The sequence below is a fragment of the Hevea brasiliensis genome, chromosome 1 (assembly GCF_030052815.1).
Source record: "Hevea brasiliensis isolate MT/VB/25A 57/8 chromosome 1, ASM3005281v1, whole genome shotgun sequence".
In the NCBI taxonomy this organism is placed as follows: Eukaryota; Viridiplantae; Streptophyta; class Magnoliopsida; order Malpighiales; family Euphorbiaceae; genus Hevea; species Hevea brasiliensis.
In genome coordinates this window covers 2,728,299-2,752,863 of record NC_079493.1, presented here as the reverse complement: position 1 = coordinate 2,752,863, position 24,565 = coordinate 2,728,299, and the positions used below count along the sequence as shown (strand labels likewise).

Below are 24,565 nucleotides of genomic sequence, written 5' to 3'. Positions count from 1 at the left end.
AATTTGAAAAAGAAATTTTTTTTTTAAAGAAAATTTTAAGTTATTTATTTTTTAAAATTTACGAGATTGAGTGTGAAAATTTCTTAGTTGTGACCGAATGCCATGCAGCCCAACAACCTACTCCAATTTGACAGGTAAAGGAGAGAATCATGCATTTCTTACATTCTACCCTACGTGTCAATACCACAGCCCTTCGATGGCATGAAGATCAAACGGCCAGAAAATCGTTTCAGCTAACACACCCAGCTTCCCACCTATCACTCTTTTTTTTTGCGTACGGTACTCTCTATTTAAAGACTTCAACAAGCGTGACAATCGAAGATAAGAAAAATAATTAAAATTTTCCCTTAAAAAAGTTTCTTAGGAACCAAACAGCCTGCAGCCAGCTGACATCTTTCTTGCCTCTGTTGTCTCATCTCTCCATCAGGATTTTCCCAGCTAGTTTTCTTGTCCCAAATGGAAGTTTCCGGCGGAGAGATAAATGGAGATCATATATATAGCAATGGGTTATGCGTAAAGGACCCATTGAACTGGGGTCTAGCGGCGGAGGCATTGAAGGGTAGCCATGTAGAGGAGGTGAAGAAAATGGTTAAGGAATATAGGAAGGCGGTGGTTCGCCTTGGGGGTGAGACGCTAACCGTAGGACAGGTAGCTGCGGTGGCTACTAGAGGTGGCAATGGAGTAACGGTGGAGTTATGTGAGGCGGCCAGGATTGGTGTGAAGGCAAGCAGTGATTGGGTAATGGAGAGTATGAATAAGGGGACAGATAGTTATGGGGTTAGTACAGGGTTCGGGGCCACTTCCCATAGGAGAACCAAGCAAGGAGCTGCCCTGCAGCAGGAGCTTATCAGGTCAGTTATTTTATTTTAATTTTTAATTTTCATGTCTTATTTTGGAGTTTTATTTTTCTTTATTTCTGGGTTTTAAGGAAGTGAAGGTTTTGTTTGAGGTAGGTTTTGGGTCACAGGATTGGGCCTGTGGCTTGTATATAAAAGTTCAGTTTTATTTTTTTCTTTTTGGTGGGTAGTTAGGCCTATCCTGCATTAAATTTTGGGACCATATGATGTGAAAGTGATACTGATATAGATAGATAGGTAGATGGGAGGCATGAAGCAGCCAATAGGTAAGGTAACAGTAGGAAGAGATTTTCCCTCTGAAATTATTTGAAGATAAAGCCTTAATAAATGAGTAATTTACTTAAAAGGGGGTCATGAAAATATTTGGAGGACCCATTATATTCACAATGACACCAAAGTTTTAGATGTATTTGTGGATGTAATATTTAATATAAAAAAAATTATCTAGACTTTAACATCATACATTTAAAACTCATAAATTTAAAATATAAATGTATTGATTTGCTCCTTTACACTATTTTAGCTTAGTCCCTGATCTTAAACAAATTTTGATGAATTAGCCCCTTTGGATTATGTGTCAGCTTGTCTTTAACATGTATCACTAAACTAATCTCTTGTGTGTATACTGTCTGCTGCTTCAGGTTCTTGAATGCTGGAATCTTTGGCAAAGGAGTAGAATCAGGCCACATATTGCCACATACAGCAACAAGGGCTGCTATGCTTGTGAGGATCAATACTCTTCTCCATGGCTACTCAGGCATCAGGTTTGAGATCCTAGAGGCCGTTACAAAGCTAATTAATCACAACGTCACTCCATGCTTGCCTCTGCGCGGCTCAATAACTGCCTCGGGTGATTTAGTACCCTTTTCGTACATTGCCGGACTCCTAACAGGCAGACCGAATTCCACTGCGGTGGGGCCTAAAGGAGAATCACTTGATGCCGGAGAAGCCTTTCGCCTGGCTGGTATTGGTGGCGGATTTTTTCAGTTGCAGCCTAAGGAGGGTCTTGCAATTGTTAATGGCACTGGAGTTGGTGCTGGCTTGGCATCTATAGTACTTTTTGATGCTAATATATTGACTCTTTTATCAGAAGTTTTGTCTGCAATTTTCGCTGAAGTTATGCAAGGAAAACCTGAGTTTACAGATCATTTGACACACAAATTAAAGCATCATCCTGGACAGATTGAAGCTGCAGCTATTATGGAACACATTTTGGATGGAAGTTCATACGTTCAGGAAGCAAAGAAATTACATGAAATGGATCCCCTGCAGAAGCCTAAGCAGGATCGGTACGCTCTTCGCACTTCACCACAATGGTTAGGTCCACAAATTGAAGTGATTCGATCATCAACCAAGTCAATTGAAAGGGAGATTAATTCGGTGAATGATAATCCACTGATCGATGTGTCAAGGAACAAAGCCTTGCACGGAGGGAATTTCCAGGGCACTCCAATTGGTGTTTCAATGGATAACACTAGATTGGCATTAGCTTCCATAGGGAAACTCATGTTTGCTCAATTCTCTGAGCTGGTTAATGATTTCTACAATAATGGTTTGCCTTCAAATCTCACAGGAGGAAGGAATCCTAGCTTGGATTATGGTTTTAAGGGTGCTGAGATAGCCATGGCAGCCTATTGCTCTGAGCTCCAATACCTTGCGAACCCTGTTACAAACCATGTCCAAAGTGCTGAGCAGCATAATCAAGATGTCAACTCATTAGGGCTGATTTCTTCAAGGAAAACAGCAGAAGCAGTTGATATCTTGAAGCTCATGTCCTCAACTTTCTTGGTTGCACTTTGCCAGGCAATAGATTTAAGGCATTTAGAAGAGAATTTGAAGAGCACAGTTAAGAACACAGTGAGCCAGGTGGCTAAGAAAGTTCTAACCATTGGAGTCAATGGTGAGCTTCATCCTTCAAGATTCTGCGAGAAAGATCTGCTCAGGGTAGTCGATCGCGAGCAAGTGTTTGCATACATTGATGATCCTTGTAGTTCAACATACCCACTAATGCAGAAGATGAGACAAGTCATTGTGGATCATGCATTAACCAACAATGATTATATAAACAACATAGATGCTTCAATCTTCCTCAAGATAGGTGCTTTCGAAGACGAATTGAAGTCTGTCTTGCCAACAGAAGTAGAAGCTGCAAGAAGTGCTTTTGAGAGTGGAAATCCTGCAATTCCAAACAGAATCAAGGACTGCAGGTCTTATCCACTGTACAAGTTTGTGAAAGAAGATTTGGGAACTGAACTTCTAACAGGAGAGAAACTCAGGTCTCCTGGCGAGGAATTTGATAAGTTGTTTACAGCAATTTGTGAAGGAAAGATTATTGATCCTCTCCTTGAATGTCTTAAGGATTGGGATGGCACGCCTCTGCCAATTTGTTAGGAGAGATTTTTCTTCTGCAAATCTTGTTTTCTTTCTCTTTTACTGTGATCAAGGTATTGTAGTGTGAGAGCATTCTGCATTTCCCCCCTCTTCCATATGTAATTTGAAAGTATATATAAAGCTAGCAAGGAGTGTATTTCATGATATCACTTTGTTTCAATAAAAGTTTAATTGTCAAGTTTTTAAACATTGCCTCAAATTTGCTACCACAATCTTTAGAAATGTTGTTACCGTTGCTTTAGGATAACTTTTCTTCTTGTTCAGAACTAAGCAATTGCATTATTTCTTGTCGTTATAGTTTAAAAAAGTCTGCAATTGAAGAAAAGAAACAACATATGATACTTAGAAATCCACAGCCAGAGCCATGAGATTCTCAGTTTTGCACAGCAAGGTTGTTACTGTTTTTGAGAATGACTCGATTTTCAATTCTACTTTTAACTAGAATTCCAATTTCTGATATATTTAGGCTCCTAATTAGCTAAGGGTTTATTTCCAATTGAGTTTAAGATTGTTAAAACATTATTTCTATTTAAATTAGATCTTTTAAATTATTTTTCTACTTGGATTAGGAGCTATAAACTCTCTATATATAGCCATATATTTTTATATTTTATAGATTTTAATAGACTTTAATAATTTTCTCTTCAATAAAATTTTATTTTATTTTATTTTCTCCTTAAATTTAAGAGTTTAATCATGTGTCAATTCTTTTTTATGTTACAAATTTTATCTTAAACTGACTATTTTATGTAGAATTAAATTAATCATGCCAAGTTAAAAACCGTTACATGGTTTAATTTCTCATGGCCAACGGCATCACCAAAAACACCATTTTGGAAAATGTAATGGGAAGATACACAAAAACAGAGTCCTATTTGTCACTGAGAAACAATTAAAAAAAATTAAAATAGTAACATCTATGCTAGGCAAGAAGGATTATTGGGTGTACTCGATACATATGCATTATCTCTAATAATTAAATGAGACTCATTCTCTATATTATAAAAATTATTCACTTTTCTGTGAGAGTGTACTAAAATTATTATATAATCTTCCCCCTTCCCACTAAATTAATTATATGCTATCACTGTTATTCCATGTAGAATAGCCTACATGGAACGCCAATCCAATGATACAATAACAATTTAGTAATTGTGAGTCCTGCAAAAAGTTATTTTCTAATGTGTTAAAAATAATTTTTTTTTTGAAAAAATCTTAATTACTTTTTCATCTAGTTGTCACGTTATAATTAGTTTGTCATTCTATATGTGTTAATCTTACATAAAATAGCTGGATTATAATATAATATCCCCTTTCAAATACTTAAAATTTAATTAAATATAGTGTATGAAGTGAACTACAAGTTTGTATTTAATAAGAATACATATATTTTTTTAATTGATTGATAATTTATTAATTTTTATTCAAATCTAATATTTCATAAAATTGAAAGTAAATTAAAATTTAAAATAATTTTAATATTAAAATTTGAGATCTCGACTTTTAAATTTAAGTCTCAATTAACATACTTATATTTTATTGAAAATTGTAGTTATTTAATTCTTTAATGAGTAAATATTTTTTAAATAAAATATATTTTTTTTCAAATATTATATAAATAAAAATAAAATTTTTATTCTTTCCATGGACACAAGCACATCTTTATTTTTCATCGAGTTCATATAATGAGCAGTGAATAGAACAAACATCTTTATTTTTCATCTGGTTCATATAGTTGCACTAATCGTCCATTTGTGGTTGTAAAGGTCTTGCATTTGTACCAGAGTCGTGCAAAATTAACATATTTATCATCATCAGCATTTATCTATGTAAGCCCAATTTGATCAAGAAGCAGATTCAAACAAGGAATTCATAGAGCTCACATTACGAACTGTTACACGAACCAATTTCACTTGTTCTTTGGTAACAGTCATCACCTGAAATTAATTAATAAAGGGTTTAATAATCTTTGCAAGAAGGAAACTATATAACAGAAGAATTCAATGTTGATCTGGTTATTGTAAATAGGCAAACCTTTCTGCTAATGGTCCAGATTACATTTTCTGTGCTAGGAGGACTTGTAAGAGATCCCATGTATCTGTAATACTTTCTAGCAATCTTGATGTCATTTGGATTAATTAAATCCACCACTTTCTCTGCTTCTTTGGGGCCACCCACCATTCTCAAATGGTCACTCAGCTGATGAAAAATAGAATAATTAATTAAGACCATTCAATTTTAGGTTAATGATATTGAAATTGTTTCAAGAGTTGTAAAGTTTCGATTTTAAACTCTCATAAGAACTAGAGCTAGTATTAGGGGTGTTCGGTTTCGGTTCGGTTTGGAATTTGCCTATGAACCAAAATCGAATCAAAACTTTGGTACGGATCTAGTTCGGTTTTTCATTTTTTCGTTTCTGATTCGGTATGATTTTCAGTTCTTCAGTTCGATACGGTTTCAGTTTAATTCTCGGTTTTTAAAATACTTTTATGTAATTATTTTCTTAAAAAGTCATACTTAAATTAACATTTAAGTTTTGAATTGAGTTATTAATACATAATATATTATATAATATATCTTTTAGCTATACCTAAATTATATAATCTTTAATTATATGGTGCATATATAATTTAGGATTAAATATATTATATAATATAATTATATAAGTATATCATATAATATACATTTTAACTATTTATTTATCATATAATATTTAACTATAAGATATAAATATAATTACGAATTTATATATATATATACATTAATTAATATAAGATAATAGTATATTTATAATTAAGAATGATAAGGTAATTTAATGTATTTATAACTAAAATTATTAAAAAAATATAAAAAAATGAAATATAATATTTGAATGTATTTAGTTCATAATTATATATACATATATAAGTATATATAATTATATTAAAAATATATAATACATCGAAAAAAACATAAAAAAACATATATATAAATTTGATTTTCAATTTAGTTTTAGTTCGGTTTGGCACGATTACAGTTCTTAGTGAAGAATCAAAATCGAACTAAAGTATCAAAATAAATTTAATTTAGTATGATTCTTATCGATTCAGTATGTTTCTTCAGTTCGGTTAGGTTTTCTTGGAAACCGTGCGCAGCCCTAGCTGGTATATATATTAGAGATGGTGGACGGTGGTCTAGTACGTACAGATGATAAGAACGAGTTTGGACTTCCTGTTTTGTATATAATTCCAACCACAGCAACCTTACCATCCTGGCTCTTATGAACCATATGCATCTCTAGAGCATGCCTGCAATTACACGTGAAGGACTGAACTATTTATGCAAGTGTTATGGTTGTCTTCTTTCAATTCATATTTTGTGTTATTGATGAATAACATTTTCTTTTGCTTATTGCTTTTTTTTTTAAAGAAAATAAATCAATTTCAATTACTTAATTATATTTTATAATTTCCTTTTATTATTTTTTTAAAAAAATCAAATTTATAAATACCTCCTGCCATTGATGGTGTGCTCACAAGGTGAATGCCAGTGACACTGTTGGAGAACATATTCAGTTCCATTTATTTCAACTGTTCCTGCACCACTTTTCCATCCCAGCTGCTTACACAAAACAAAAATTTTTTGAGGGAGGAAAATTAATTAACTAATTAATAAATAATAATAATAATAATAATAATAATAATAATAATATTATTATTATTATTATTATTATTATTTTTCCTCCCTCAAAAAATTTTTGTTTTGTGTAAGCAGCTGGGATATTATTATTTAATTTCTTATCATCATATCATGGCCTCTATTCTTAAGAGTGGCATTGGAAGGCTTGTAGTCTCTATCAAGTCTCCCTAAATGGGAAACCATTTTAACTCTTTTGTTCAATAGATTAATAGGTGACTGCATTGATCCATTGCAACATTTACTCCATTTTGAGTCATACTCTGTTTCATGGCCTGAACACAAAATATACATAAACGATCTGATATCATCATACTAATAAAAGAAAATAAATTAATTTCTTTTTCAAAGTAATTTAATGTATGCATGCATATATATACTGTTACACCCCCTAAATTTTAATAATTATTTTATATGTAAATATTAATATTTTATTTTATTAAAATTATGAGAATTTATTTGAAATTTTCTGAATTTTAGAAATCAAGTTTGATTTTCTTAAGATAATAAATTTCATTGATTTAAAAAAAATTAATTTAAAAATCACGTGGTAAAAATAAAAATAAATTTAAATTCTATAAATTTTTTTGAGTTTTCTAAAATTTTTTAGAAATTTTTAGGTCTCGTTTTAGACTCAGGGTAAAGTAAAAAATTCAATTTTAGTGGTCCTAAATCGAACCAGCTGAATCGGATTAGATCGGATTTGACTAGTAGGATCAAACCGGCATTCTTCCTTTTTCTTTCCCCTCCCCCTGTGCGCCCCAACACTCTTCCTCTCTCTCTCATTTTCTCTCTCCTCCCTGTTCCCCTGCGCCGGCCAGCCACTCTCCTCCCTCCTAGGGGTGAACATTCAGTTCAAACCGAACCGAACCGAATCGAATTAAATTATAAAAATCAAATTACAAATTTTAAAAATCGAACTACAAATTTTAAAAATCGAACTGAAATCGAAATGGATAAAAAACCGAATCGAATCAAACAGCTCTATTTCGATTCAGTTTGATTCAATTCAAATCGATCGGTTTTATTTTTTATTGATTTTTTAATTTAGACTTGATTTTCAAGTTATTTGATCTGATTTTAACCTTGATTTGAACCTAATAACTATTAATCAATGAAATTAAACAATTTATATATATATAATTACATATAATTCATAAATTCCCTATAAAAATAAATCAAATAAAAAATCAATAAAATTATTTGATTTGGTTCGGTTTAACCGATTTTTTTCTTCAAAACCGAACTGAATCGAAATAACTGAAATTTTTATAATACAAAATCGAACCGAACCGAATTATTTTAAAAATCGAATCAAATTATCAAATTGAGGGAGTTCGGTTCGGTTTATTCAGTTTGAACCGAATAATGCTTACCCTTGCTTCCTCCCCAACTCGCCGACTACCAGCCTGGACCCTCCCTCGTCACCAGCCGCCGTCAGGAACGCCTGAAAAATGGGTTTGAACCTACCTACACGCAGCGTGTGACCTCCCAATTTCTCAGCCAAAATTCTGCTGATCTGGCCACAAATTGGACCGGATCTTGTCGCAAAATTTATTTACACTTCGAGAGCTTTCCATAGATACTAAGATCATCAATTTTCATCAAGCGGATCGTCTAATTTTTGCCTGGGAAATTTTAGCCCATTTTGATTTTTGGGCTAAATTTCTCTCAAACCGAGAACCTCACGGGAATTCCGAGAGTACCGGTGTGCTCTACACGATGAGAGTTTCGTGGCAATATAAATTTCAAAATTTTTTGACACCAAAATTTCGGTGGATCCCGCAAACTTCACAGTAATTTTTCGAGCTTTAAATGAGCTTAAATAATTTTGTAAATATTTTATTCTAACCCCTGGTGTTATGGGCTTCTCGTAGATACTTTCGTTTTGTGGAAATTCGACTATCGCCTGGATCTGCAATTTCGAGCCGAGTAGATAAGCTGTTGGAGTTGCTTCAGAATTGGGTTGAGGTTATAGTCCTCTCCACCATTTTCAGACGCCCCAGATGCGTTCCAAGTATCAGAATTGGTGTAGGTAAACCTGAACCCTAAGTTTCTTCAGTTATCTAGTGTCGAGTTTAGATTAAAAATTCATAAAATATTCATGGGAGGTTAGAAAATTATAATTCCTTTTGTATTAACTTTGTAATATTGCTAAGGACTATGAAGCAAAATTTTAGAAATTTTAGAGTTCATTTGAATGATTTATAATAAAATGTTAGTTATAGGGACTAAAATATAATTTTTCAAATTTATGAGTATTAACTGTTTGAAGGGTTCAGGAGGGGCCATATGATGTTGAGATTTAGAAGTGTTATTTGAATCTTTTTACAGGTTAGATAAGTATTAGATATAGGAGAAACTTTGTCGGATTTTCTGCAAAACTTAGGATTATCTATTGATTCTTTAAAATTCTATTTTAAGTAAATATTAATAAAATTTTTGATATAATATTTAGGTGAGCTGGGTCAGTCTCCTCCTCTGCTTAGCCACCATGGTAATTTTTAGAGTACTGTGAGTAGATATTAATTTTATTTATAATTCAATATTATTATATTTAAAGCATGTTCATGCATCAATTGTACATATACGTATGTTGTAAATATTAGGCACACTTTATATTGCATTTTTTCTTGATGATATTGCTGTGATTGTTGTTTTATGGCAATCTGGAGCTATGTGTGTTAGTGGGAGTGTATGTAGTGCGTATATAGATATTGGTAGGATGGGTAGATGCGGCTGGAGCTTGACTCGCTGAGACCCGATCCTTATTATGGATAAGTTAATGTAGGCACGGCTTTAAGTTGATCTTACTCTATGAGTCAAACGCTCACTCCTGTTCAGCCATTTTTCTAGGTTACAGGAGAGCTTATTCTTGTGTTTAACTTGTTTCCTACCTGGCAGGTCTACTAGCTGTTATTTCCGTATTTTGTATTGCTAAATTTTAATTCAAGATCTCCGTATATGTAGAACCATTTTATTTAGCTTGGGACTACAAGATTAATTATTTTAGGGATATAAACTTATTAATCCATGTTTGTGTAAATGTGTGGATGGATGGCTTATTGGATGAGGTAGTTGGACTCCCATTTGATTGCATATTGATTTGTTGATGATCATGAAGGAGAGCTGAGCTCCCCATATACATGTATATTGTGATCACAGGTCGGGTGAGCTAAAAACTCTTCGTTCAATGGTACAGTTTATGGCTGTAACTCTATCCGGTTGATTTCTTGAAAGTGGGCTTGTATATGGGCTTCAAGGTTGGGCTAATGAATAGTTAGGTTTACTATGGGCTTTGGGGACTTTATGCTAACCCAAGTCCTAGTATCAGTCAGGTCGTGACATATATGTTGAACAAAATAGACTCTTGCATTGCCATATATGCTAAACAAAGCCTAACCAACTTGGCGTGTTTCTGCTATGAAAGTATGGAAGAGAAGAGAAATGAAGAATATGGAACACAACAATTGGATTGCTAGATTTCCCATATCTTTTAGAGCAAATTAGACTCAACACCTAAAGAGAAGATTCTTGTGTGAGCTTTTATGATATCCAGTAATGGGGGGAGGCTTGTCTGTTTCTATATAGCATTGATATATATCCAATATGAATATTGGGTCAATTTTAGCAATATTTTTCTTTAATTTTGGCACAACAGAAAGACTAAAAATAAGAGTAACTATTCCCTATTAACAAACTAACATAAAATGGTTCTCTTAATGAGATTTACTTGTTCTTCTTCCTTCATGAGTATTACTGTTATATATGTATTGCATTCTTTATACATTTTTTTTTAAATTCTTGAATTTAGTGTCTTGATTGTGGTTTCAAATTTAAATTATTGTTATTCAAACTATCTAGTTAGTTTAAAGAGAGGGGAAAAATTTATGATTAATGATTCACAATATTAGTATATTGGTGTTCTGGTATTTCCTCAATATGTCAAGTTTGTAACCACACTGATGTGTGATAGTTGAGTTGATCTTGCAATTATCTTAACAAAATTAATTAATTAATTAATTAATTAATTAATTAATGTATAATTTTTTTTAAATATTACGTGCATGAACCTTTTGACCTTCATATGTATGTTTATATGTTTTTTTGGTACATTTTTCTTAATGATAAGTTTAAATAATTTTTAATCGGTAAGTATATATATATATATATATATATATATATATATATATATATATATACTTGATCCTAAGTTTCACCCTTATACTTATTGAGATTGTACAATTTAGCATATTTTGAACTTTTTGTATAAATTAATCCTCAAGTTTTAATTTAATATCAATTTAGCCTAAAAATCAAAAAGAGCTTCTTAATTAATTTTTTGACTACATCAAGAATAATAAAAAAAAATTAACCTTAAAATCAAGAGAATGACATTCTTAATTTTTGGTCTAAATTAAGATATTTAACTTAAAAATTTTAATTTTTAAGTTAAATTAAGTTTAAATTGAAATTTCTGAGTTATTTTATATAAAATATTAAAAATGAGTTAAACTGAACATTTCAATAAATATAAGAGTGAAATTGAATATTTTGCCTATTCAATAATCAATTAAAACATTTTTCAGGTGTGAATTCTTAAAATATAATATAAAAATTTATAAATATTATTATAAATATATATTTTATATTTAATTAATTATTTATATAAATAAATTTAAATAATAACTACTCAATATATAAAATTTCAACTCAACATAAATATTATTTTATATCAATTTTTATATTCAATTGAATAGATATCAGATAATACACAATTTATTGTCATTCCTAGCACATAATGACATACTGTATGAGAAATTATAAAATAAAATAGCAATTCCACGTAAAATGCTATATATAGAATGGTAAGTCAATAAAATATAAACAAGTATATATATATATAAACAAAACTTCACAATAATTTTTAATATTTATCTATATGTAATTAATTTATAATTTCACATAAATTGCTATCATGGTTTCACCATATAAGGAAAGTGCTGTCAAACAAAAATCCAAAGGTCATTTTCAATTGAGACAATCATAACTTTTGTTGATGGTAAAACGTGTGGAATTTTAATGGAAAATTTAATATTACCAACTTGTCATTGCCAATATTAGTTAGATTTATTTGGTATTTCTGTTTTTAGTCTTTATGCAGGGATTGATTTTGGTATGGGAAAGTGAGGCATTCAACCAGATCGCAGAGATCCAACTTTAATTTTGTAATTTTGATTTTTATTTCAATTCGATTTCGATTTAAGTTAATTTAATAATTAATTTTAAAAAAATTAATTTGAATCAGAACTGCTTGATCCAATTCAATTCAAGGAAAAAGAAAGACAATTTTGATTCAGTTCGGGTCCTAAATATTGATCAATTTTGGTTCTCATTTAATAGAACTAATATAATTTTGGTTTGATTTTAAATTTAATATGAGCTGTATTTGAATTTAATTGTTAGAGTTTTTATTAAGAAAAATATCATAAAGACTATCAAATTTTATGTTGAATTTAACTATTTTAATAATAAAAACTTTAAAATAGATAAATAATTTTTCAAATTGTATAGCATTTAAAATAATATTTTTTAAAATAATAAATTTAAATCAGAGACGGAAAGTCATTGCGAAACTCAAATACCACATTTGGCCATTTCTAATTTCAATTTCACCTATGCCTAGAGCGAGAGGGAAAAGGCTCTGTAGGATAAATTTAGAAAATATAGTAATTAAAATATATATGTAAGATGAATTTTTTATTTAGATCTGATTTATTATAGATTTAATATACAAAATATATGATACGATTTACCTGTTACATAGTGTACTGGCTCTAAATAAGAATTTTCCAGACATGAAATAATCAGTATGCACTTGCAGGCTAGCTCAAGCTGGAGAAGAAATTAATGCAGATAAATGAAGAGTGAATGGTGGATTTTAATTATCAGGTCTTTCTTCTGGTCTGTAAAGTTGCATTGATCGTCCATTTGTTCGTTGTATTGGTCTTGCATTTGTATCAGATTCCTGCAAAACATATTCACACAATAGCCAAGAATTTCAAGAAAAGAAAAGGCTCAATTGTATATTTTTATATATGATCAAGAAGCAGATTGAATCAAGGATTAACAGAACTCACATCATGAACAGCTACTCGAAGCAATCTCACTTGTTCTCTAGTAACATTCCTCACCTGAAATGAATTAATAAAGGGTTTAATATATATATATATATACACAAGAAGGAAAATTGTATAACAGAAGAATTTGATGATTTTCTGAGTAATTATAGGGCAAACCTTTCTAACAATGGTCCAAAGTACATTTTCAGTGCGAGGAACTGTAAGTGATCCCATATATCTAAAATTCTTTCTGCTACCTATTTTGATGTCCCTTGGGTTAACTATACCCACGTCTCTGTGAGCTGATATGAAGGGTAGAAAGAGCATAAATATTAGAGAAAGAAAGACAGATGGCGGTGGCCGCCGGCGGTGATGCATGCTGGTTTATAAGCATACAATACTTACAGATGACAAGAAAGAGTCTGGCCTTCCTATTATGTACATGATCCCAACCACAGCAACCTTTCCATCTCGGCTCTCATGTACCATATGCAGAGCAAATTTCCTGCCATTGATGGTGTGCTCAGAAGGGGAGTGCCAGTGACACTGTTTCAGATCATATTCAGTTCCATTTATTTCAATGGTTCCTGCGCCACTTCCCCATTGCATCTGCATCCACATAAGAAAAGATCTTAATGGGAGAACAGAAAATTCAAGTAATTAGATGCTTTTTTTTTTTTTTTTTAATTTTATTTTCCAATCTTTAGTTCCTTACCATCGTATCATGGCCTCTATCTTAAGAATAGCTTTGGAGGGCTTGCAGCTTCTTTTAAGCCTCCCTAAATGGGAAACTATTTGAACTCTGTCATTCAACAGATCAATTGGAGACTGCATCGATCCGTTGCGACATACACTCCATCCTTATTGTTTGAACATATAAATGTAACATATAAAAAAGCAATTCCCAGCTGAGCAAACAAGTTTGAACATATAAAAATGCAAGGAGAAAGTAACATTTAGTCAACGCCTTTGCTTATTGTTAGTCAACCATTTCCATAAAAGTAGGACGTTCCTGCTTACAGCTTTGTTATATTGGTTGGTGGGCGGGTGGCAGTTGGTGGTCCTTGAGGGAGAATTATATTCAGTAATCCTATTTATGCAATTTTTCTTGGAATAGCAAATTAATATAGACAGCTTTGTAAATTAATATAAAAATATTATTAAAAATTTTAGATTATGAAATTTATGTATATCACTAGTGCTTGCCTATAATTTTTATTAATAATATATTTTAAATTTTTAATAATATATAAGATATATTGTTAAAGTATAAATTTATTGTAGTACAATTTCTTTTATAACTTTTCTATTGATAAAAGGTTTCACTTGGAATTGAGTTGAATTTATTTAAATTAGAAAATTTAAAATTGTAGTTGAATTAGTATTACTCATCATGTTATCACGCAGAAAGATTTTTGAAAATCACTTCAGATTAATTTGTGATTTGTGATTTAGTCTAAAAAATTAAAATTTATGGAATAAATTTTTTGATTTCTTAATTTAAAAAGAGAAAAATAAGAAATTCAATTTCTTAATTTTTAGATTTCAGCTTAAAAATAAGAAATTTAATTTTTTTTTAATTTTTAATTTTTAAATTAAATTAATTCGCTTAAATTAAAAATTTTAAATTAGTTTAGAATTTTTTTAATAAGCTAAATATAATATCACCGATAAACACAGTGATAAAATTGAGCTTTTAGCTGTTTCTTGCATTGGAGGGACCAAAAGACACCTTTTCGTTCGTCTTTCTACATAATAATTATTTTTCTAAAGCACTTCTTCCGTATTATTTAATTCTGTTTACCTAATTCCCTAGCTAGCTGTGTTAGTCTATCCTATTATTTATCTCATTGTAATTTACTGTAAAGAAAAAACTTATTAAGGCCTATAATGTCGGTTGTGGAAGCATTAAATCAACCCTTTAAAAATAAAATAAAATAAAAAAGGGATTCAAATTAGTTAGTTCAGTTTTGGATTAAAATAAAAATAAAATTTCCTTTAAAAAAATTTTTAACTATTAAATTTAATCAAAACTTAATTGAATCGAGCTGAAATAAAATCAAAATTAAAACTGAAATTAAAATCGAAAGGTTCTTTAATTTGATTTTAGTTTCTTAATCTTGAAATCAAAACTATCGGTCTATGTAATTTAGATTCTAATTCCAGCTAAATTTGAAGCCATGGTGGGTCTAGATTCAACTACCAATTCACACATGGCCAAATTTCATTTTCTAAATCTTTGAATTTTGGGTTAAAAATTGATTTTCAACTCAAGACATACCAGATGGTTTCTTGCACAAGTCCTTACAATCGTTCTTGGTTCTTGATCTCGTTAATAATATCTAGAATAATGCCTAAGACATATCAAGCAGAGGATTATCAAATTAGGGTTTGATTTTTTTGTCACACTAAACGTATTGAACTCTTTGATGAACTTGAAAAAGAATTATACAAATCCCACATATAATACATAAACACCAAAAAAAGATTCTCATCAAAATAATCCTTTGCTTTTTTCACTGAATTAATCAATATCAGAGAATTCCATTTCCATATATCGATTAATTTTCCAAATTTCAAAGACATATTTCTCTATGTGCTTGTCATTTTCTCGCAGGTGCCTTGTCATTTTCATGAAGGGGCAAATGTGAACAGAAGAAGATGAAGAAGAAATTGCTAAGATGAATGGATGGATGTTCTAATCTTGATGTAATATTTGACTATTAATTTAACGGAGGAGAAAAGATGGTAAATAAATTCTTTATTTCAACAGTCTTTTTTGGAGAACATCAGTTTCATTTAGAATTGTAATTGAAAGGTTTTTAAAAAGTACTTTCGAAAAAACACTTATAAGAAAATTTTATTTATTATATTTAATTGTATTTATTTTTTATATTCAAACATTTATTTATTAAGAAAATTAATATTTTTTAATATATATTAAATATAAAAAAGCTACTTCTTGGTTGATTTTGAATACTACACCTAAAGAACAAAAAATAAAATTTTCTTCTAAGAAAAGAATTTCCATAGGGAAGTTATTTTCTATGGAAAATATTTGGTTTGTCTTCCACTTAAGAAATGGGCAATGGCACCTTTGTTCAAATGCCAAGGTCTAAGCAAAATCATTAACTGTTTAGAATATTCCTTATTATAAATTGCATTAAATTGCTAACTTTCTATGCTTGTTGGAGGGAAAATGTGACCTCTTTTTTTCCACAAGTTAGAAAAAGAAAATGCAATGGAGATTAAGGTCGTGGATTACACATAGATTATGCAATAAATTGCTGCTTTATTTATTATTAATAATTTATTATCGTTATAGCATGGAAATATTAAGGTGTCCATAAATACGCAGAGCTGTAAACCTCGTCCATTTTGATGGGCTTTTATATGCATGAGATTTGTTGGAGTTTTGGTCTTGATTTGAATGAATACCCTTTGGATTCCTTTAGCATTGGGTTGCAATTAGAACCAGAGTTCAGCTCAAAGTTCATATTAGGTTGGGCTTGAAACATGAAATGCAGTCAAGCTGAGTCTGTCTCGGTATAGTTCATTAGTTCCCAAAAGAGATATCATGAGTAATGATATATGTATGATTATTTAACTTGAAAATATATAAAAATTAAAGAGTTTTTAATTCAGTAATTACATAATTAAAAAAACAGTTAATGAGGGAAATAAAGGATTATGTCGTTTAAATAGATATGTTAAGAAGTTTTAAAAAGCTATGTTCATAATATTAATCGCCAAGTGTCAATGATATAAAGAATTATTTATAAAAATTTATTAGATATCAATTCTATTACATTTATATAAATACATAAATATAGATATATAGCTATAAATATACATTCCATCCTATTTCAGCCAAAATAATAATTCTCCTTAAATTGATTAATGGGGCTCAATCATCCATGTCATGCATTTTAAATTAAGGAGATATGGATAATTATTGTATATATTGGAAAAATTAAAAAATAGTGCTTTTTAAAAATAAAAAATTAATGTTCTTAATTTTAAAGAAATAAAACTTATATATTTAGAGATTTTCCGATCTCAATTGGATTACACCAAGGATCAGCCATAAGCCCTTACCTTTTTACATTAGTTTTAGATGAACTGACGAAACATATACAAGAGAGTATTCCTTGGTGCATGATGTTTGCGGATGATATTGTTCTGATAGATGAGACACAAGAAGGAGTCAATAGAAAGCTAGAACTTTGGAGAAGTACTCTAGAGTCAAAGGGTTTTAAGTTAAGTAGAACAAAGACAGAATACATGCATTGCAAGTTCAGTGAAGGCCAAACTGGTGATAGGGAAGGAGTTAGTTGGAATAGAGTGGTACTGTCCCAAAGTAATCACTTTAAATATCTAGGCTCAGTCCTCCAAGTAGATGGGGGATGTGAGGAGGATGTTAGTCATAGGATTAAAGCCGGATGGTTGAAGTGGAGACGTGCCACGGGAGTTTTATGTGATCGTAAGATTCCCAATAAATTGAAAGGAAAATTTTACCGTACAGCCATACGACCGGCTATGTTATATGGTAGTGAGTGTTAAGCACTGAAAGAGTCGTTGATGCGTCCCTACCGCAAGTGCACGGGTCGTACAAGTAGTATAGAAAAGATATCGATCCCACGAGGAGTCGTGTTAATGATTGAATTTTTGATATAAAAGTTGACTAAATCGAAGTATTTATGAAATTAAAGTAATGAATTGATGGGTAATGGAGTGTAAAATCTATATGTGCAAAATCAATATTCTATTCAACAATGTATTAATTAAACTAAAATTGCATCAAATTGAAATAAGCAAGTTCCAATATGGCAATATTCAAAATGGCAAGTGATTAAATTCGATTAGAAATTAACAATGGTAAAAAGGCGATTCCGGAGTTCGGGATTTCATATTTGAGCTATTTTGGGATTTTAAATTGGTTATCCAATCTTATGAAACTTATGGGTTTTAAGGAGATTAATTCTTAAATCCTTTGAGTTTCCTTTCGAGTGAGACAAAGAGTGCCTTAATCAAACTAATCCTACTTTCGTGGAGTTAGAATTAATTAAGACCCGTTAAGTTCTTTAATTAATCTGTGAATCCTCTTAATCCTTAGCCTATTTCTAGGTCTAAGTTAATTAAGTCCAATTTCTTGATTATCTATCACAAGGCCTTCACCTTTCGGTGCTTCAACCATGGATTATGAACATCACTTAATGGGATCCTACACTAAGCATGTCATTAAGCATACAAGAAATGAATAAAACTCACTAAGACCTCAAAATATGGATTACCCAATCAAAATCCACAAAATATCTCAAATATTACAACCCTTACTCCAGAATCAAAAGTAAACTACTCACTATCCATAATGCTTACAAGATATGATGAGTTTAAATGGAAATAAAGCTTTAATCTAAGCTAAGAAGTAAGAAATTAAACACTAGAAATGTAGAAAAATGTAAGGAAAGAAAGAAATCTGCAAATCTTGGTTGAAAATGGTGTGGAAGGTAAAGGTGACTCTTCAAATTTTGCTCAGCCCCTCCTTTCCTTTTCTGCTCCTTGTCTCCTTCTAAAATGGGATAATGAGACTATTTATAGCATTTTTCTGACATGGAGCCCTAAAATGGTATGTTCTAGGAGGAATTATTTGAAGGAATCTTCTGCCAGCTCATTAATGAACTCTTTATGAGACTGCATAAGTGGACTGCATAAGTTATGCAGTCCCTTATGCAGTTTTAACTGGTTCGAATCACTTATGCGGTTGCATGACTTAGTGCATAGGTTATGCACAATTCCGTGAAGGTGCATAAGGGAGGCGAGAATGTGCATAAGTTATGCGATCTCCTTATGCACATTTAATTTGGTTCTGGAACAGTGATCTTTCTCCTTATGCAGATCTGCATAGCTTATGCGGCAAGTTATGCACAGTTTGGTCAATGCATATTTCAGCTTGAAAACTTGTTTTTGACATCTTTGGCTGTAGAAGACACTCCTCAATGGCAAAATTCTCTTCAGTCCTTCAAAAACACCATTTTTCCTACAAAACAAAGTAAAAATAAAAAATTGATCCAAAATCGACAATTATGAAAAACTAACTAATTAACTAATGAAATTAGCTAAAAATGACTAATAATCAAATAAAATAGTTATGAAATTAGACCTAAATGACTATGCAAAATATGTGCATCAAATACCCCCAAACTCAAGCTTTTGCTTGTCCTCAAGCAAACTTCAAAATGTAATACAAAATTTTTAGGGGTGCCTTATCCAAAGAGCTATGAAAATTACCTATTAAAGTAACTAAACACACCTTTAGCCATACCAACAATCCATATACCCATCCTTCAAAATGCAAAGAATCTAATGCTTATCCAAGCTTTCACCGCTTAGCCATCAAGTCAATTATCATTCAAAATCCCCAAACCAACCAATTAAAAGAGAGAGAGTCATGCTCAAAAGGAATTCTAGAACAATCAATTGTCAAAGTGTCTCTATATAGAATGATGGAATTAAATGAATGAATGGATAATTTTCCAATCCCATAGGCAAATTCCCTATTCCTATCTCCACTAATGTAGCAAATACTATCAAGAGATCAAAGGTCTTTTTAGGGATGTAATGGGGCTATGGGGTTCAAAAAAATGAGGCTAAGAAGAAAGATGGGTAAAAAGTATTCAAAGCATGAGAATATTTTCAATTTTGAAACATAAGGTACACTTTATTATATCTTTTCTCTCTTTTTTATACATAGGAGAAAGAAATACACAATGAGGATTATCAAGTGCTAGCATATCTTACAAGACACATAAAATGGAGGGACATTTTGATACTTTAGACTTGTATTTTGCATTTTCTTTTGATGCTTGTCCCTAGAATTTGCCACCCCCAAACTCATTTCTTTTAATACTTTGGGTGGATTTCTTTCATTTTGAATGACAATGGTGAAAAGCACATATACTAGCACTTTTACAAGATGACAAGCACTTCTTCTCCCTTTTATTGTATATTTTTTCTTTTTCTCTTTTTTCTATTTTTTTAGAAAGTGTACCTAATATTCAATATTATTCTCATGAAAAGGGTTGGAGTGTTTGGTTCATTGGCTAGGTAGTAAATAGGATTTCAAGAAAAATTAGGGATAAAAAGGCTCAAAGGGGTTTGCAAGGGTCAATTTTAATTAAGAAAAAGGGCCAAAGGTTTAAAATGAGAAGGTTTGAATCAAAGAATGCCTAATCATTTCTCTTTTCAAGTATAAGCTGGTATTTCGCCTTGAAAGGTTTAGAAAATTTGTTCTAGGATTGGTGAGACATCATTTGACTACCTTATATCCAATAACTCCCTCTAAACACTTCCATCTCCAAATGACTAGTTGGGTGGCTTTTTGGCTAAGAAGATATAGGCAAGGGATAACACTTCAAAACTTTGCACCTCTTAGGAAACTTTCAATCCACAAACCCAACTAAAGGTAAGTCAAATCACTCTCATAGGCAACTTTTCAATACTCAAGGGATTTGGCAAAAGAATTTAATGCATGATGCATGATTCCTAAAAATGAGTAATGCATTAACTAAATGGAGGAAGTCTATTTGTATGCAATGTGTACAATTTCTAAGTGATGTATAATGTGTGTGTAAATGTGTTATGTATATGTATGTATGGATGTATATGTAAAATATTTACAATATATGTAAATGAAATGGGATGAGATGTTCCTATACTCAAAATGTGAAAAATGAAGCAAAAATAAAGCAAAAATCAGAATGTGCACCCCCAAACTCAAAATTGGACATTGTCCTCAATGTCTCATGCAATGTGTTATCAAAAGTCAAAGCAAATGGTAATTACCAGGAATTGTAAAGATTAAGAGCAAAAAGAAAGAGTTACCTGGTATGTAGCAGATGAGAATTCAAGATAAAGGGATGCATAAGGAACTGCACAGGTTATGCAGAGTTAAGTGCTGTCCAGAGCATGTGCATAAGTAAGGTGCATAAGCCGTGCGGTGCTGCATAAGAGGCAATATATGTTGCATAGGCTATGCAGGACAGTTGCATAAGGGGAATACAACACATGCGATCTTTGCATAAGTAGCAGAAAGGGTTGCACAGGCTATGCAAAACAGTTGCATAAGGGGAATACAACCTGTGCAGTGTATACAAAAGCTGCTGCATGGGAATTGGCAAGGGAAATGTACAACCAGCAGTAGAAGTATTGAAATATATACAGAGTATGGGCAAATATGTACAAAAGGGCAATAAGTGCAATGAAAATCAAAGAAGACTAATGTAATAGCTATCTAATAAAACTTCAAGAAAAACAGAATTTGAAACAAACTAATTCAGAATAAACAAACATAATCCAAAACAAACTATAAATGTTTGAACATATTTACAAAGAAAAGGTCCTACAAGATTGAACAAAAGTAAAACAGAAGCTAATCTATGTCTATTGTTTTGCCTTTGTCCAAGGATGTTGCTAAGGGGCTGGTGGCTGCTGCTGGCTGTCGAAATGATGGTGCTGGAGGAGGTGATGGAGGTGGGGGTGGCATGCCCAAAAAGATCATGAGTTGCTTCACCATTTCCTTCAATTCTTTCTGCTTGTCCCTGGTTTCCATGACAAGGTCAAATAGGTGATCATGACGATCCTTGAGTGTATCAAGACCAGTGTCAAGCTTCCTATCCACAAAGTAGATATCATCACTAAGCCTGTCAAGGTAGGTGAATAAGGCTTTAGTGTTGAATGCAGGAGGGGCTGTGGATGAGGAAGGTTCAGCTGTAGGAGGTATGGGCAGCAGGCACTGGGATGTCTGAGCGGTGAGGGTGGGGTAGGTGTAGTAGGGTCTTTGTGGGGTGATGTGAAAGGTTGGGTTTCTGGTTGTGCAATAGGCTCAGTTTCTGCTGCAGGGTGGGCAGTATCAAAATATGACAAATTGAACCCTGTTTTGGTTAAGTGTGCAGTATCAAAATATAAAGTGTCCACAAGTGCTGGTATTGAGTGCTCTGCAGGATTAAAACCAAAATGCTTGGCTATGACAGTGATGAGGCCACCCAAAACAATGTCACCTATGGATTTGGTGGCAATATGCAGCACATGCTCACAAAAGAAATAACCAGGAGAAACCTTAACTTTGTGAAATGCACACCATAACATAAAGAGTTCAGATTTTCCTACAGCACCAGAACTAGTCCCTCTGCCCAATATTGTGCTAGCAATCAGCCTATGAATAAACCTAAGTACAGAGTCAAGTATTTGGGATGTTTTTGATCTTCCAGCAGAGAAAGTTTGAGGTTGGTTTGTGATGATTCTCCAAAATTGGGCAGCATTCCAAATGCCCTTGTTGGCTACCTCTACTCCAGTATGTGGTACTCTAAATAACCCATCAATTGCAAAACCAAAAATGCATGAAATTGGTCCAATGACAGCTCTCTATTTTGCCCTAAGCATCTAAATTTCATAATTGGTTTATGGTCTACATCATGCAATTTAAGGGTAGCAGAGAATGAAGAAATAAACTCCAAAACTAGAGTTGGATAAACTATCTCCTGTTTATGCACAAATTCCATCCAACCCATACCATCAAGATATGCAACTACATTGTCAAATAAACCAAGGGATTGTAGACAATCAGCAGATATATACCTAGTGGGTTGTACCCTTCTATCCTTGAGTCGCTTAAAAGCTGCCTTTTGAATTGTATCAGGAAGAGGCCAAGGTAGCTTTGATACCTGTGAAGCTACTGAAATTGGCTTTTTGCTAGAAGAGGGTGTGGAGGCTGGAGCTTTTGGCTTTTTGGGTGGCGGTTCCGACAATGGGGTGGGTGGGTCTTTGCGTTTGGACAGAGGAGGGGCAGAAGAAATGGGTCGCACAGATTTGGAACGGATTTTACGTTTGTATGTGGTTGGGGGAGGTGGTGGGGGTGTCGGTTGTGGAGGGGAATTAGGGTTAGGGGGTATTATTGACAATGGTGAAATCTGGAGAGGGGAAGCTGGACGGGAATGGGGAGGGGACTCCATTGCCGATCGAGAGGATGGAGAGATAAGGGCGAAAATGAAAATGTAGGGGGAAATTTAGGGTTTACGTGATGAAAGTGCTAGTGGAGAAGACGGGAGAGAGACGGTGAGAATGCCGGAAGGAATGGAGGTTGAAGGACGGTCGTGGGGAGAAGAGTCGGGAAGTGGAGGTGGGAATTTTGTTTGCCGAAAATGAATTTGAATCGGGTTTGTAAGAGACTGCATAAGTGAAAAAATGATTTATGCATAACCTGTGCACTCTTTTATACATGTTTCAGAATGATTTGAACTTCAGAGAAATAGCTTGTGCACAAGTGCATAGGTCATGCACTATCCTTATGCATGTTTCGGTGACCCTTGAAATTTTGAGGAGTGAAGTCATGCGGGAGTGCATAAGTTATGCACTCCCCTTATGCACCTCTCGGCAGAATTGGTTTTTTAGAAAATCGGGTCATGCAGAAGTGCATAGGTTATGCATTCTGCTCATGCACTCTTCGGCAATTTTTGGAATTTGGGTTGGTGGTCATGCAGATGTGCATAAGCTATGCACTCTGCTTATGCACTCTTCGGTGGGTTTTGTTTTTCTGGGTTTCTGGTCATGCAGAAGTGCATAAGCTATGCACTCTGCTTATGCACCCCTCGGCAGGTTTGGTTTTTTTGGGTTTCTGGTCATGTAGAAGTGCATAAGCTATGCACTCTGCTTATGCACCCCTCGGCAGGTTTGGTTTTTCTGGGTTTCTGGTCATGCAGAAGTACATAAGCTATGCACTCTACTTATGCACCCCTCGGCAGGTTTGGAGATTCAGAGTTTTTGGTCATGCGGAAGTGCATAAGTTATGCACTCCCCTTATGCAAACTTCGGCAGAGAGAGAAAATGAAGAATTTGAGGTTATGCAAATGTGCATAGGTCATGCACTCTGCTTATGCAAGTTTCTAAAGATGTGAAATTTGACAAAATTAGGCTATGCAGAGTTGCATAAGCTATGCACTCTCCTTATGCACTTGCAATAAAGGTGAAAAATGGCAAGAATTGTGGTTATGCAGGATTGCATAAGCTATGCAGTTACTTATGCACAATTTAACAAGATCAAGAATGCAATAGAACATGAATTGCAAGTGTGAAAAATACCCTAGAATGAGGAAATATAATTCTATGAAGCATAAACCATGAGAATTTTCACCAAAAACACATCAATATATACAAAGTGTATCAAAAAGGCATCACACAAGCATGTAGATATTGATCCTACATAAAAGACCTTTGAGAACTATGCCATTTTGACTCAAATTCTGCAAATCAACATTTAGCACATTAAAACTCAAATAAATCTGCATAAAGTTGCATCTAACCACAAATGAGAAATGAACTCTCCAAGTTTTGCCAAGAAAATGCAGCATTTCTACCTTGAATTCTACAACCCAAAGAAGCTCAAAACTGCAAAAATGACTCACTTACCACCATATTAACATTATAAGCACAAGTATTAAAAAGTTACACACCCAACCTCACCAA

At 32.6% G+C, this 24,565-nt stretch overlaps 2 protein-coding genes and 1 pseudogene across 2 annotated transcripts; 1 reads left to right on the top strand and 2 right to left on the bottom strand.

Moving 5' to 3' along the window:
* The first annotated feature begins 317 nt into the window (after positions 1-317).
* On the top strand, positions 318-3,435 carry LOC110659945 (phenylalanine ammonia-lyase). Its single transcript, XM_021818055.2, has 2 exons — positions 318-851; positions 1,499-3,435. The coding sequence occupies exons 1-2, from the start codon at positions 457-459 to the stop codon at positions 3,246-3,248; spliced, it is 2,145 nt and encodes a 714-aa protein (XP_021673747.2). The 5' UTR covers positions 318-456; the 3' UTR covers positions 3,249-3,435.
* A 1,553-nt stretch (positions 3,436-4,988) lies between these two features.
* On the bottom strand, positions 4,989-7,217 carry LOC110659887 (alpha carbonic anhydrase 7-like). The gene is made up of 6 exons (XM_058153208.1): positions 7,028-7,217; positions 6,739-6,844; positions 6,433-6,535; positions 5,283-5,447; positions 5,134-5,185; positions 4,989-5,038 (listed from the first exon to the last, which is right to left on the bottom strand). The coding sequence occupies exons 1-6, from the start codon at positions 7,215-7,217 to the stop codon at positions 4,989-4,991; spliced, it is 666 nt and encodes a 221-aa protein (XP_058009191.1).
* A 5,545-nt stretch (positions 7,218-12,762) lies between these two features.
* On the bottom strand, positions 12,763-23,055 carry LOC110659886 (alpha carbonic anhydrase 7-like; annotated as a pseudogene).
* Positions 23,056-24,565: the final 1,510 nt, after the last annotated feature.